A 13,444-nucleotide genomic window follows, 5' to 3' on the forward strand; every position below is an offset into this window, starting at 1 on the left:
TAGTAGAGACAGCACTTACTGGGACATCTACTGTTCCAGGTACCTGTAGCACTGATGCAAACCAGTAATAGTTTGCTGTGATAATAAAATGATTTATTGTCTGCATATTCTGTAAATGACAGTCATTCTGAAAAAATAGTAAAACGTCTTCAGATCTTATATATAAGGAATAGTTTCATCATCAAAGCTACAGACATTTAAACGTAGAATGACCAGTGACTTTAGGCATCAAACGAATCAAGGGATAGCATGCTTTGTCAGCTCCAGAGCATCCAAAACACAACTGAAAACAAAGGTCTTAATATAATTTGTATATTGTGAACTATTTAAAATGTGAACGAACAGGAAGGAAAGATGCTGTCAGAGGTCAAATAATTTTTAATGGTTTTTTTGCTTTCTCAAGTTGCTTGGTAAGCTGCTAGAAAAGCATTCCCCTTTGCTTGGCAGTATCTTTCAGAGATCTTTGTAATGCAGTTTCACACACTTTGCACATACTTTTCCTCATGTTTTTACACTTGTTTATGAACTATCTGGAAGTGCATCCTTATTATCATACAGGCATATCTGATGTTGTACCATACCTAAAATAAGCCAATTAATTAGTAATGATGGGCTCTTTTCAGCTGCACACTCATTTTCAAATGAATTTATTGAAGTAAAGGATTTACAGCATATGGACTCACAGACTTCTCATGAGTTAAACTGGCATCCATATGTACAGCTTTCAGTAGAGAACTCTAGAGTAGTATTTACAATGTAAATATCAACTTTTATTACATAAGAAACAAATATATCACAACTTTCACTTCACAACATATTTGTTCTGGTTTGATGACTAAAGTCATCTCTTTGAAATACTATGTGGAACTCAAAAATAGCTTGTTCTTGTCATAGACTTTACCAGGTGTCCCTCAGAGGTCCTGAAAAGCAAAGGAGAAATACATTTTAAAAGTCATTTTCATAAGCAGTTGTATCCTGAGGTGTACAAAAGCAGACAGCAGACAAGAAGCAACACGTGGGATAAAACAATTGCTGTGCTTGGAACTGACAAGCATGAGATGGAGTGATTCACAGGAGCTTGGTGGGCATTACAGCCAGCAGGCAAGGCTGGAGGATTAGGCAAAAATGTTACGGCATGTTGGCCTATAGCCAGAACAGCTCACTTTGAAAACAACTGTATCCTTGAAATGCATACACAGATTCAGGTTGCTTGATACACACTACATAAGCAACTGGGCGCTGTGATAAAATGACCAGTAACAGTCAATACTCAGTACGCCATTCACCTATAGGGAGATCTGGAACATCAGTACAGTACACAATAAAGGAAAGGACTGAAAATATTTCCAGGAAGACACCCGTGACCTGCTGCACTGCTACTTTCCCTCACTTAGTCAATGCTAGAAGTTTTAGAAGGTGCAAAATCCAGAAGCAGGTATTTTTGCAATAATCTTGTCTAGAAAGAACATTTTTTCCTGAATCCCATCACTTACAAATTGTTTTGTTCCTTGAGGCATAAGCGGTTTATGTCCTTTCTAATCTTTGGGAACTTTAGGGCTACTGCCACATTTGTGGAAAGGAAAAGAACTTTGCCTTTCAGTCTTGGAAGGAAACAAGAGTTTGGAGAAATGTCTTTTCTTTCATCCTCCCCCTGCACACCCCCCCCCCAAAAAAAAGTGTTATCCTCAAGAGTAGCCTTTTTTCTTACTTGTAGCTGAGACACAGCTGAATGCCAAAACCCATCCTATCATCAATTTCATAATACACTTTTGAGAATACCAAGCCTGAATCACTTCTACGTTAACCTTTCAATTTTATGTGCCTGCAAGTGCTGTGATGTATAAGGGTTTACATTTCAGTGAACAAAGAAACATATTTGTGAATGATTTTAGAAAAATAGTAGTAGCTAAATAGAAAACAGTAACTGCAGTATTTGCATGGGAGACGATCCCTCTGCAGCACACCTTAGACAGGAGTCAAGTGCTTTCTTCATGCTTAGGGTTCAGGCTGCTGATCCTCTTAGTTCTAGAAGCAACACCCTTCTAATGAAATAGATGCTAAAAAAAATGTGCAGCTTTTTTTTTTTTATAATTAAAAGAAATATCCTTGAGTTTGTTATCTGAAGAAATAATAATCTTTGTAATTAAAAATGAGTCAATTCTGGTTTTATGCTACAGTGCACACAAGTTGAAACACCCAAGTGAGTTAGGTGCATTATTAACAGTGCCATTTAATTAGGAATTTTCAATAACAGGAATCATGGGATAACAATTATTGTTATTAAAATGATTATTATAATCAGACACAATCCCTATAGAAACATGCAGCATTTCATAGAACATGGCTCTTTCCTAGATGATTCTGCTTTTCTGATAGACCACAATTCATGTATGATTAATCTCATTTTATGGGTCCAGTCAAGTAACAGATAGCAAGAGGAAAGAAAATCTGGCCATACCAGTGGGAGGTGGCTCAGCAGCTCATCTACAGCATCATAGTTTTCTGAAAAGGAAGGTTCAAGAAGTTCTGCTTCATCTCGAAGTTTAGCAGGGTTTAGCTCTTCCTGGCTGTGGTGGATCAGAAACAAGTTTTATTGCTCTCAGAAGAAAAAGCAAACAAGCAAGCAAAGCTGCCTTCTAACTGTAGCTATTGCATGTTTTGTTAAACTTACACCAAAGTGTTATAAATCACATGAAATTGCATGTTTCACTGGAGAAGAGACATGATATTTAAAAGCAGCTGACTAAATGAGTGATTATACAAACAGAATATAAGCTCTACAAAAACCTATGCTGGCACTTCTCACCTATACTGATTAGGACATATGGTCTTTCTGGGACTTCTGAATTTTCATTTTATGTGTTTACTTAAGGCAAATTTTCAAAAATAGTGCATTTTCTTTACAATGTTGTTGTTCGTGTTCCATAGCTCTGCAGATTTTTCTTTAAGAGGCTTTTTTACAAAATAAAACAATTTTAAGAATCTGTCAGAAGCTTTTTAAAATTGTCAGATGCTGTGTCCTCTTTATTCTTTTATTCTAATCTGACTGTAGTGTCTGTTCCAGTCTGGAAGAAAATGCTGTCTGTATTTGAAAACCATGTTATAAACTACATTATAAAGTCAATAATGTTCATTGCCTTTTGTTTGTCCTCTCTGTATACATACGTAGGTATAAATCTTTTCTGTCTTAATACCATACAAGTATGGAAACAGTATATATTTGCTTTCTTGTAGTACCTTCTTTTTCCAGTTAAAACTGAGTTTAAGTATTTCTTCACAGCCATTTGCTTTCGAAAGCGGCTGTAGTTGTCAGTGAAGACAGCGTCAGAGTGGCGTTTGACAGGACTCTCCTGGGAGCTGGCAATACAATTACAAAGAAAAAAAGTTATAGACAATATCCGTTTAAAAGAAGACACCATTAAATGAGTGAAACAAAGTTACAATGTTGATTAGGTAAACAAAATCATATTTTCATTTCAGCTTTCATTTTCAGCTATGACTTTGGATCTTTCATCTGCTGAAAAGAAGCCACTGCTTCTATTGCTTACTACGTATTTTAGTAACAAGGATCAAATTCTAAGGATCGTTATTCAGCCTGTTTGGGCACACCTTCCACTGATTTGTTTCTCTTGCTCAACTTTGCCATGGCCCATGCAATCAGGATCCATACTCAGGGATTTCTAGCATCCCTGTCCCAGGAATTCTGCAGGATTAAATGCCTGAGTGTGGATTCCACGACTCCCTCCTGTCTGTTCTCATAGCCCAGGTTACTACTCTTTTTAATAAACTGACTTTATTCCGATTTCTATCATTTATGTAAATATGTTTTAGTACAATGCCAAGGTGCAGACTGGTTTAAGTCACAGGAAGGTCTTCAAGGAGCTGGTCACTGTTCATACCAAACTCAGTGAGGACAGAGCCTGCCTCTGAGGAAAATAAGAGTGTAGCATCACATACAGAGCTACAAATGCTTGTTCTAAAGAGGTGTCAGGAGACAAAACACACCTTGTAAAATCCAGACTTGGAGGCTTATTTTTCATGCATGATCCTGGGAAGCCTCAGTGTGTTCTGCTTTAAGTGATCTATGTTAGTTTATAGCATATGAGAAACTGGCACTCTATGTTCTGGGACAAAGGCAGCCTTGACATAAATGCAGGAGCCCATTTTCACTCAGCTTTTGAGCATATGAAGTAGGCACTCGAAGGAACTGTCATATTGGGTCAGACCAAAGTATTCTACTATTCTGTTCCCAAGAGTGCCCAGTAGCTGCCGCTTAGGGATATCAAACCAAGGGAAGTATGCAGTGATCGGTCCCAGCATCCCACGATCATTAGTTTATGAACGTCCTGGTCTGGGAGTTGCATCCAGATCCCTTGTCTACAGATTAGCCTCAGTCTTTTTCGAATCTTTCTATAATACAGATCTCCCAAACAACTGGCAATATGTTCTACAGTAGGAAAAAACCCACTCCTTTATGTTTTCACTGTAAACTAATCGTTTCTTAATTTCATTGAGTGTTCCCCTGTTGTTATGTAAGTACTAAGTAATCAATCATTTTGTATTTACTTGTGCCATTCATCTGCCAAGCTAGTAAAAACAGTACCAGAGAAAAAAATCAGCAAATTGGTGTGATAATTATTATCATATTGCCAGTATTTATTATCAGTGCTATGTGCAGTGTCTGCGGCTCTACCCCTCACAGCTGTATCAGGAATAAATAGTAAAGTATTCATTTAGTAACAAATACCACTAAGTTCTTATATAGGATTTTCAGGTCCCCCATCATTATATCAGTTTCTCTTTCATTATCTTTAAATTGCAAAAATGAGAACTTAGGTACAGAAGGGTAAAAAATTGCCAGTGAAGCCAGCTAGGAAAAAACTCTACCTAATGTAAGTGTCACCTCACCTAACTCGTTTTCTAATAAGCGAATGCAGATATCTCTTCACAGCAAGTTTAGCCAAAAGATGGCTGTAGACACTGGTGAAAATTCCATCAGCATGCCTTGCATTTCTGAAATGGACAATAAATAAACTCTACAATACAACCTGGGTTCATATCATTTTGATAACGTTCATTTTGTAAACATGCTGCTTTCCTTAAGTTATCTATTCTACATGTTAAATGAAGCTAATTTCATAAAACAACTTCCAGATTTTCACAAAATACTTTTTAGCCCTTCCTGGGAAGTGAATGAATTCATCATCCCAGAACGGCAACGCAATCAACATTTCTGCAGACATTCCTACTGCTACAAGTAGTCAGTCAGAGGTCATGTGGTTTTCTTCTGTAATTGATTCTTCCTTTCCTATTTCTCAGTTTGAAAATGTGACTGATCTTTAGGCGTAATTCAAGTAGTGCATCATCATTTGTATTTATGATAATAAAGAAACTCACCTATCAATAATTCTGGACAGATCAAAATAGAATTTCTCATTTTCAGGTAGTGTGTTCTGCAAAATGCCTGATTCAGACTTTAATGACCCGTGGGCATGGTCAGGTTCACTGGCTCCATCAAATGGCATTCTGTTTCCCAGTCTGTTGGAGAAGGAAACCATGTGAAGTACAGTTAGCTGAGGACATGCAACACTTCACTGCAGCTTACATTCTGGTCTGTGTCAAAATGCACATCTACCTGCTTTAATCCGTAAGGCATTTTAAAGCAGTCTGGATAGAAAAAAAATCACTTTCAGGTATAATCCATGCTCAGTGATAGAGTAAAATTGACAGAACAGATCCTTCTCCCTAATGCATATTTTCTAGATACATGTTGTTATTGCACACAATTTATTCCAGTGAACAGTGCATAATTTATGGCGGCTACAGCTCCAGGGACAACCATGAAGATTTTCATAACAACTTTATTTTATGTAAACGATGGATGGAATTACCAGCCTCCACCCATGCAAAGTGAAAACAGTTCCTGTGAAGTACTTACCTTCCAATTAAGACTGAAAATGTGCATTGAAATGCAGTATGAAATAGTTCTCTAAAGAAAGTAAATACACCCTCAAGAACTTCAGACTAAATATGAAGTGCCGTCATGTATCTCTGCATGTTTTTATTCTCTCAAGTTTAAATTAATTTGCTAGTTGCAAGTTAAAAAAGGTTCACCTTTCACCTTTTAAAATGTATCATGGCAATCGCTCTGTACAAACTGATTTACAGTTACTTCATGTTTTCATAAACTGCTGTTTCTTATGATGTGTCATATTTCATCAAGGGCAATCTGACTGCACAGCCGTAGCTCGGCATCAGACGTTTCTTCTAGCTGCTCTTATGTTCTGTGGCAGACAATGGGCTCCCATCGCTATAGTAAACCCCTGCGTGTGATGCTGTGCAAAAATCACGTACCGAAACTAGGATAGGCTATTGTCCTTCCAATTTTACCGTCATTAGAACTACTTACGTATCTGAGGCACGCGAGACTTGTGTCTGGTAAAAAAAGTAAAGTTGCTGTGTGAAATAAACCAACTCAAGTCACACCTTTTGAAGGTCAGTCACTGTGCTGTCTTGCTATACCATCTTTCATGGGTCTTCTTACACGTTACGCTACTCTTACCTAAACGGAGACCGCACCTTTCGGCCATCTGATGTAGTTTAGTTAGACAACGAAGAACGACCCGAGCAATTCAAAGCGTGCACCAGTGCAAGAACTACCCATCGGTCCGCGGGGACCGCTTCCCCTCGTTCGCGATTCGGGAATTTTTAACACGTTCGCTTCTGCCTCTGCTTTTTAGCAGCGGCGTCCCCCCGGCCGCCCTTCGGCGATAGAGAAGGGCCGAGGCTGTTCCGATGGCCGGGCGCCGCGTCCCGCTGGGACACGCGTCCCCTTCCCCACCCGCACGCCTGAGCGCGGAGCGAGCGCGGCCCTTACCGCGGGACGGCGGGGAAGGCGGCCCCCCGCGGGGGCAGCGCCCGCGCCCGCCAGCAGAGGGCGCTGAGGAGGGCGAGGGCCAGGAGGAGCGGGGAGGCGCCGCGGTGCTCCATGGCCGCCACCTGCGGAGGGAAGAGCGGCAGCCGTCACGCACCAGCCGGCCCTGCGCTGGGGCACCGGGGGCTTCGACCGCCCCGGCCCCGGCGCCGGCCCCGCACCTGAACCCCCCAGCCGGTCCCGAACCCGCCCCCAAAACCGGCCCCGAACCCGCACCCCGCAGGCGCCGCCGGCAGCGGCGCGGTCGTGGCGGGGGAGCTGCCGGCCGCGTACCGGGGAGAGCTGGCACCCCCCCCCCCGCCAAGGCCACCCCCGGCCCGGTGTGAGGGGCGGGCAGCGGCGCCCGGACCTCCAGAAAAAAATACACCTCTATTTTTTTAAGCGGTAAAAAAAAAAAAAGGCAGGGTCCCTCCCCGGCTGCCCGGGGCGGTCAGACCCGCTCTCCGGCGACCCGCCGGTCCGGGAGGAGCGGGGGAAGGGGACCCCCTCCTCATCCGCCGGGAAGTTGCCGCTGCGGCGGAGGGAAAGTTACTCACGGAGCCGCGAGTCCGTCGGTGGGGCTGGCTGGGCGGGCGCGGAGCGGAGCGGAGGGGAAGGCTGCGCTGCTGGGGGCCTGCGCCCTGCCCCGCTGCGCGGCTGTCCGGGCGGCGGCGGCGGCGGCGGCGGCGGAGGAGGAGGAGGAGGAAGAAGAGGAGGAGAGCTCCGTCTCGCCGCACGCTCTGAGCTGCCCGCCGCGCCGCCGCGTTTTATAGCGTTTACACGTTTCTGCTTCCGAAGAAGCAATCACGTTACTGGGGAGACGTCACCCTTCCCAAGGGGACGGTCGCTTTGTTCAGGACAGTCAGAGACTTATATTTAACTCATGAGCAGCCGCGCACCCTACCTTCCCCCCCCCCCCCCTCCCCGCCATTATTTGATTTCTATTAATGAGTTCGTTTTGCGGGGAGCAGGGCTCCGTCGGCGGCGTGATTCCGCCTGGCAAAGCAGCAGAGCGGGGCGCTGCGGGGGGGACACCCGCACCCCTTGCCCGCACCCAGGAGGGGGGGGTGGCTGCACCCCCGGGGGCCCTTCGCCCCTTCCTTCCCTGCGGAGCCCCCCCCTCGGCCCCGGGGTTGCTCCTTTCCCTAGCTCTTCGCCGGTGTTTTTCAGGCCGGGCCGGTCCCTCTCTGTCCCCGGCACATGCCGGTCCCTCCCGGGGCTTCCCTCCCGGCACTCGCCGTCGGACCGGCCGCCGCTCGCAGAAGCCGCAGCGGCTGAACACGCAGGGGCTGCGCTGCGGGGAGCGGGTCTTCAAACCCCCAATTTTTTTCCTACGGGCTTCAGCTTGCTTTTAGCAGGCGGCGGGGTGTTTACCAAGTCTTTGCTTTTTCGTTTAAACTGGGTGTGCTCGTGGGAAACGGCTCAGCCCCCACCTCCAAGCAGCGCTTGGTGCATCCAAGCCCCGTGGGCGCCTGGAACAGCGGGAGCGCGGCTGGAGCGCACGTTAAACCCCCGGGAGCGGGGAGGGGGGCGACTCTTCCTTCTGACGTGCCTCAAGCCCAAATCTCGGGGCTGGAGTCCCTGCCACGGCAAGGGGGGAAATCAGACAGTTTCAAGCCTTGGATTTTCTCCTCCGAATTTTCCCTGCTTCGAGTGGTCTGTGGGCAGCGGGGAAAGAACCGCGGGGAAGTGGGCGTGGGAGCCGCGGGCGGGCCGGCAGGGCTGGGCTGCTCCTGCGTGCACCTCGGTGTCTTTTCAGTGCCTGCCCTGAAATACCCGGCAAAGAATCGCGGCAAGAATTTCAGATGAAAAGGTCATTATGCTCTTTTCTTTTTTCTCCCCCCCCCCCCGCCCCTTTGTGCCTCTAATCCTCCTACTCAGTAAGTAACGATTGTACCAAAGCCATACTGACGATTTCACCATTTCTTCTTACTCCTAATAAGTTTCTCTGTTTCATGTTTCACTAAAGGTTAGGCAGGCGCAATGCCGAAGATTCTGCGATGCTTAATTACATTTTGTAATTCAGTTACATAAAAACTAAGTGAATTAGATTAAAAATGCCTGGAAATTTGTTTCTCGGATGACAGCTGTGACTAAAACCAGAGTTCCTGCAGTAGTCTAATTTCAGGAAATTTTCCCCTTGTTACTACATAACTAGAGGTCGAAGAAGCAATTCTGCTCCGGAATGGCGAGATGAGCATCAATAGCACCGTATTCCCCTCAGCCCTCAGAAACAGCCCACCTAGGGCGTCTAGGCGTTGTGCTGGATGCATGACCCGGGAAAGTTGAATGGGCTTCACCCAAGCGCTGCTTCCAAGAAAAAAGAAGAGGGGAAACCGAGGGAGCCGCTGCAGGGAAAGCCCAAACGTTGCCGGCAGCAGGAATGGGAGAAGAAAGGAAAAGTTTCCTTCCAGCAGGCTGGGGAGGGGGCTGTCGCAGGAGTCCTGCGGGCTGCCGTCCCTGGGAGGGAGGAGGGGAGCCGCCGGCTGAATCCGAGGGATATGTGAAAAACAAGTCGGTTGTCAGTTCCTATGTATGTGCTATATGGGTGGCTGCATGCTGTGAGGAAATGTATATAGGCTGCACTGCCAAGAAAATTTGAGAATCACTGGTAAATCAGTACTTTTTTACCATACCATAACATACCGTGCCGTGCCGTACCGTACCATACCATACCCACTTATTTACCATACCTGGTAAATCTGGTTGGCTGTAGCTTTGTTTTCCTTTTCACAGGTAGTACACGAGACTGGACAAGGGAGTAACATGCTGCAGGGCTGGCTAAAATGGCCTCAGAACCTCTCTAGGGGTGGCAGTATTGCTGAAAAAAACCCTCTCTACAGCCCCTGTAATCATCTGGGCAATCTTTAGTGCACCTAGTCTTACAATACCGTCTATTTTCCCTATTCTATAGACAAGAAACTGAGTCATAAGGAGATCAAGTGGATTCCCCTTGTTTACCCAGGAAATCTCCAGTGGAGCTTTTAATTGACCCCAATGTCCCAAGCACTTTTCAATTGCACTAACAATTGTCTGCATTTCCCTTCAACACCCTGCTGCAACACAGCCTCCTCCTCTCGAATCAAGATAAACTGAAGAAGACATGCTACCTCTCCCTTTCTCCTTAGTCCTTCTCATTTCTCAAGAAGATTTTCATTTAGGGAGGTTTTGGGGAGATGACTGAGAAGGGTTTGGGGGGGGCAATCCAAATTCTATCTTTTCCAATTTCTTTTTTTCCTGTAGCTTATACACAGTATTGTTTCCACATCATCTGGAGACGTTTTGATAAGAGCAAGTCATTAAAAAGAAAATAATTCTGTATAAACAGACAGATGGAGAAAAGCCACTTTTCTGCAGGAGTCCTAAGTGAGTCCTCTAAGATCTAGGCAGGCGGACCCTTTCTGGATGGTAAATCCTACTGTCTTCTACTGACAGAAACTCTACCCTTTTAGAAAAGAGTCACTTGGAAAAAAAATAGTGCTTGGAAGCTTCTCTGGGATAATAATTAGACACAGGCAACTCTTGGGAAGTCAAGTATTTTGCAGTGGCTGATGCATAGCAGCTCCACATTTACTGAACCTTTTTATCTTTGGTCTATATGTTATCAAATACATTTTGGTTACTCTTCACTCTTGCTTTATTTTCTTTAATGCTCCACTTAACCAAAAAAAAACCTGGTTATAATCATAGAATGGCAATATTTGGGGATGATGGGAAACCAATTAGACAAGATTGAGCGAAGAGCAGAAGCTTGTCTGCAAGTTTACGTCACCATTTGTATACAAACTTGTGTGATGTATATATAAACCAAGTATTACCTAAAATAGCTACATCATCTGGGGGAAAAAGATTTGGGAGTTTTTAGGTTTGTTACTTAGATTTGATTAGTATTTTTAGCATGTAAAACTGTGCTGAAATTGATGGGCTAAAAAAACTCTTAAAGCCAAATCCTTAGATGAGAGAAATCTGTTTAGTTCCGTGGAGGACCTGCTTAGCATTTGCCAGATTTATCATGTAATTGTATTTTAAAAAGAGAAATTACATCAGCAATAGAAATATAGTTTTACTTTGAAAAAAAAAAGAAAAATAATAAAAACATTAGTTTAGGACTTGCGTATTTTATCAGAAAAGGAAACTTCTACTGACTCATAAGCTCTGCCTCACGAATCATTGGGTCTGCAGAATCTCCCTTGTGCATTACAGCTCATGTTCCTGTAGATGAGTTGAGAAACTCTGCCTTTGATCCCATAGCAGTATCACATTGATCCATGAGTTTTTAGAGCTTATAGAGCAGATTGATGGAGCACTACCATTCAACAGCTAACAGAACAGCTTTTCCAACTTCCACAAAAGAACTAACAGAAGAATTGTCAAGAAACTGTGTATGAAGAGTAAAAAATACAAATAAAAAGTGATAAGATGACCTGCCCTTCTCTAATCCTTTAATGGCATGATTAGCATAATCTCCAGCTTCTACTCTCAGCACCCTGTTGCATTGCCGGGTCCCACTGTCCCATAAACATTCATATTGCTGAATATCACCTAGTTGGAAAAAATGGATGGGGTCACTTACTGAAACTTGTCCCAGCTTCACACTCTTTGCAGCTGTCTCTGAATGCTTCTCAGGAGAAATAAGGAGAAAACTATCAGTTCATTCTTTTAGGTAAGTTTTATTTCAAAAGCACAGTCCCCGTTCCATGATACCTTTAGCCTGAGTTAGTTCTGCAGACTTGGAAATGTGATGGTAAACAGAACAAAACACAGACAAATATTTTGCAAGTGAAAAGTCATGACTTGCCTCCTGCAGCAGTAACATTCAGCAGAAGGGTGCCTGTCTCCTCAGTTCCCAGGCTGGGAATGGGTCACACAGGTGGAACAGGGGAGCCTTCATTTCCCCGCTGACCCTTCTTGAGCCCTGCTTTCAGGTCACAAGTGTGGATCCTCAGAGCAGAGTCATTGACTGGAGTAAACTCCTGCATCAGGTAAATTATATTAATAAACATGCCTACTATGTATAACACTTGTACAAATCCCTCCTGCTCCAGGTGGTACCTTTGCATTTTGACTCTGTGTGGGTTAATAATTTTCAAAATCAGTTTTCAAAATCATTGGAACATTTGGATTATGCCCATGAGTCCACCTCTTGCATTAGTATGTCCTGACATGCCAGTAACCCTGACATGTCATTAACAGAGACATGCTTGATTAAAACTTCCCAGTGGATACCATGATGAGCAAAAGGCATGCAGGAAAGTTACTGACTCCAGTGGTGCTCTCAAGGGTCTTTTCCCTTGTCTGTGATGCCATCTAGGAAAAATCCTATTGCTTGTAGTTTAGTTCTATGTTTTCATACCCCCTGGTCTGTCGCCCCAAAGTGCAATCTCAGCTTCTCTCAAAGACTTCAAAGCAGTTTGGGATAGACATTTTTTCTCCAGGTGCTTATGCTGTTTGGTATGTCCTTGAACTACTGCTTCATGCACATCTGGTTCATGGTATGCAGCTGCCCTAGAAGTGCGAGTCCAAATTCTTTCTCATTCTTTAGTGTGGACGTGATGTTTCTGCCATCCCCCTCTCACTATCAGTCACATGTATTCTGCACTCATTTCTCAGGAAGATCCATGACTATGCAAGCTTTAACAGAAGCTTTAGTACTTCTGGGTTTTTTTCAAAGCAATCTCCTTTTAATGTTTCACCTAACTTGTTTAAATAATTTCATTCACCTTAAACCCCAGAAAATCACATGGTAATACAAAGCTTGTCAGGAAGCAGAGCAGTTTCCGGTTTGGTCATGTTGGGTATTCTTTCCTTTTAACAAGCTATCTGAAATATGTCCTATTCCTACCAGCACTGTTATAATCTTCAACATTCAGCAAAGGATCAGATGATACTTTCATCACCAGAAATGTGTTCCTCCTCCTGCAGCTGCCCCAGCCCATTCCTCTTCTCTGCAAAACTAAAAAGCCTCTCTATATGTCAAGAATGTATGTCTTTAAGATGCCACAGCATTCAGACTTAAATTCCCACCCTTTTTCAGCTAACTTTGCTTCGCAGGGTTTTGAGGTTTTCTACACAATTCAACTTGTCTACATAAAAATGGATTTTCTGTGGTAAAACTTTGAAAAATCACTTTATTTTTCATGATATTCCAACATATGTAAGTTTCTCTAAGCTAATACCTAATTATGTAAACAGATATTAAGAACAATCTTTCAAACCATCATCCCTACATTTTCCCCATGCTTTTGGGCCTGCCACCTGTACTGTATGATACCTTATGGATGTCCTTCTGCCTCTACCTGTACGAAAGGAATACAAAATGGAAATAACCCCAGAATCCCTTCAGATTACCTGTTTAAAAGTAAAACCCATACAACAGTGCCACAGTGGAGCTCAAAAGTTAGAAGGAAAGCCTGAGAGCGAACGTGCCTGGGTCACCTTTTCTCACTCTGATTCACTGTCGACACTCACCTTATGGACTTGGGCTGCAAGTTTATTGGAATCCAAGAAACCAATGATGCTAATGGCTAGGAG

General features: G+C 43.8%; 1 protein-coding gene across 3 annotated transcripts; it reads right to left on the reverse strand.

Moving 5' to 3' along the window:
- Nucleotides 1–219: 219 nt before the first annotated feature.
- Nucleotides 220–7,665, reverse strand: VIP (vasoactive intestinal peptide). Of its 3 annotated transcripts, XM_075036814.1 has the most exons (7): nucleotides 7,471–7,665; nucleotides 6,878–6,999; nucleotides 5,398–5,538; nucleotides 4,909–5,013; nucleotides 3,238–3,357; nucleotides 2,459–2,567; nucleotides 220–920 (listed from the first exon to the last, which is right to left on the reverse strand). In XM_075036814.1, the coding sequence occupies exons 2-7, from the start codon at nucleotides 6,988–6,990 to the stop codon at nucleotides 912–914; spliced, it is 597 nt and encodes a 198-aa protein (XP_074892915.1). In that variant the 5' UTR covers nucleotides 6,991–6,999; nucleotides 7,471–7,665; the 3' UTR covers nucleotides 220–911. The 3 variants fall into 3 exon arrangements, with proteins under 3 accessions (XP_074892915.1, XP_074892913.1, XP_074892914.1); XM_075036812.1 differs by lacking the exon at nucleotides 4,909–5,013; XM_075036813.1 differs by lacking the exons at nucleotides 4,909–5,013; nucleotides 7,471–7,665 and having other exon boundaries at nucleotides 6,878–7,235.
- Nucleotides 7,666–13,444: the final 5,779 nt, after the last annotated feature.

The sequence above is a fragment of the Buteo buteo genome, chromosome 9 (assembly GCF_964188355.1).
Source record: "Buteo buteo chromosome 9, bButBut1.hap1.1, whole genome shotgun sequence".
Classification (NCBI taxonomy): Eukaryota; Metazoa; Chordata; class Aves; order Accipitriformes; family Accipitridae; genus Buteo; species Buteo buteo.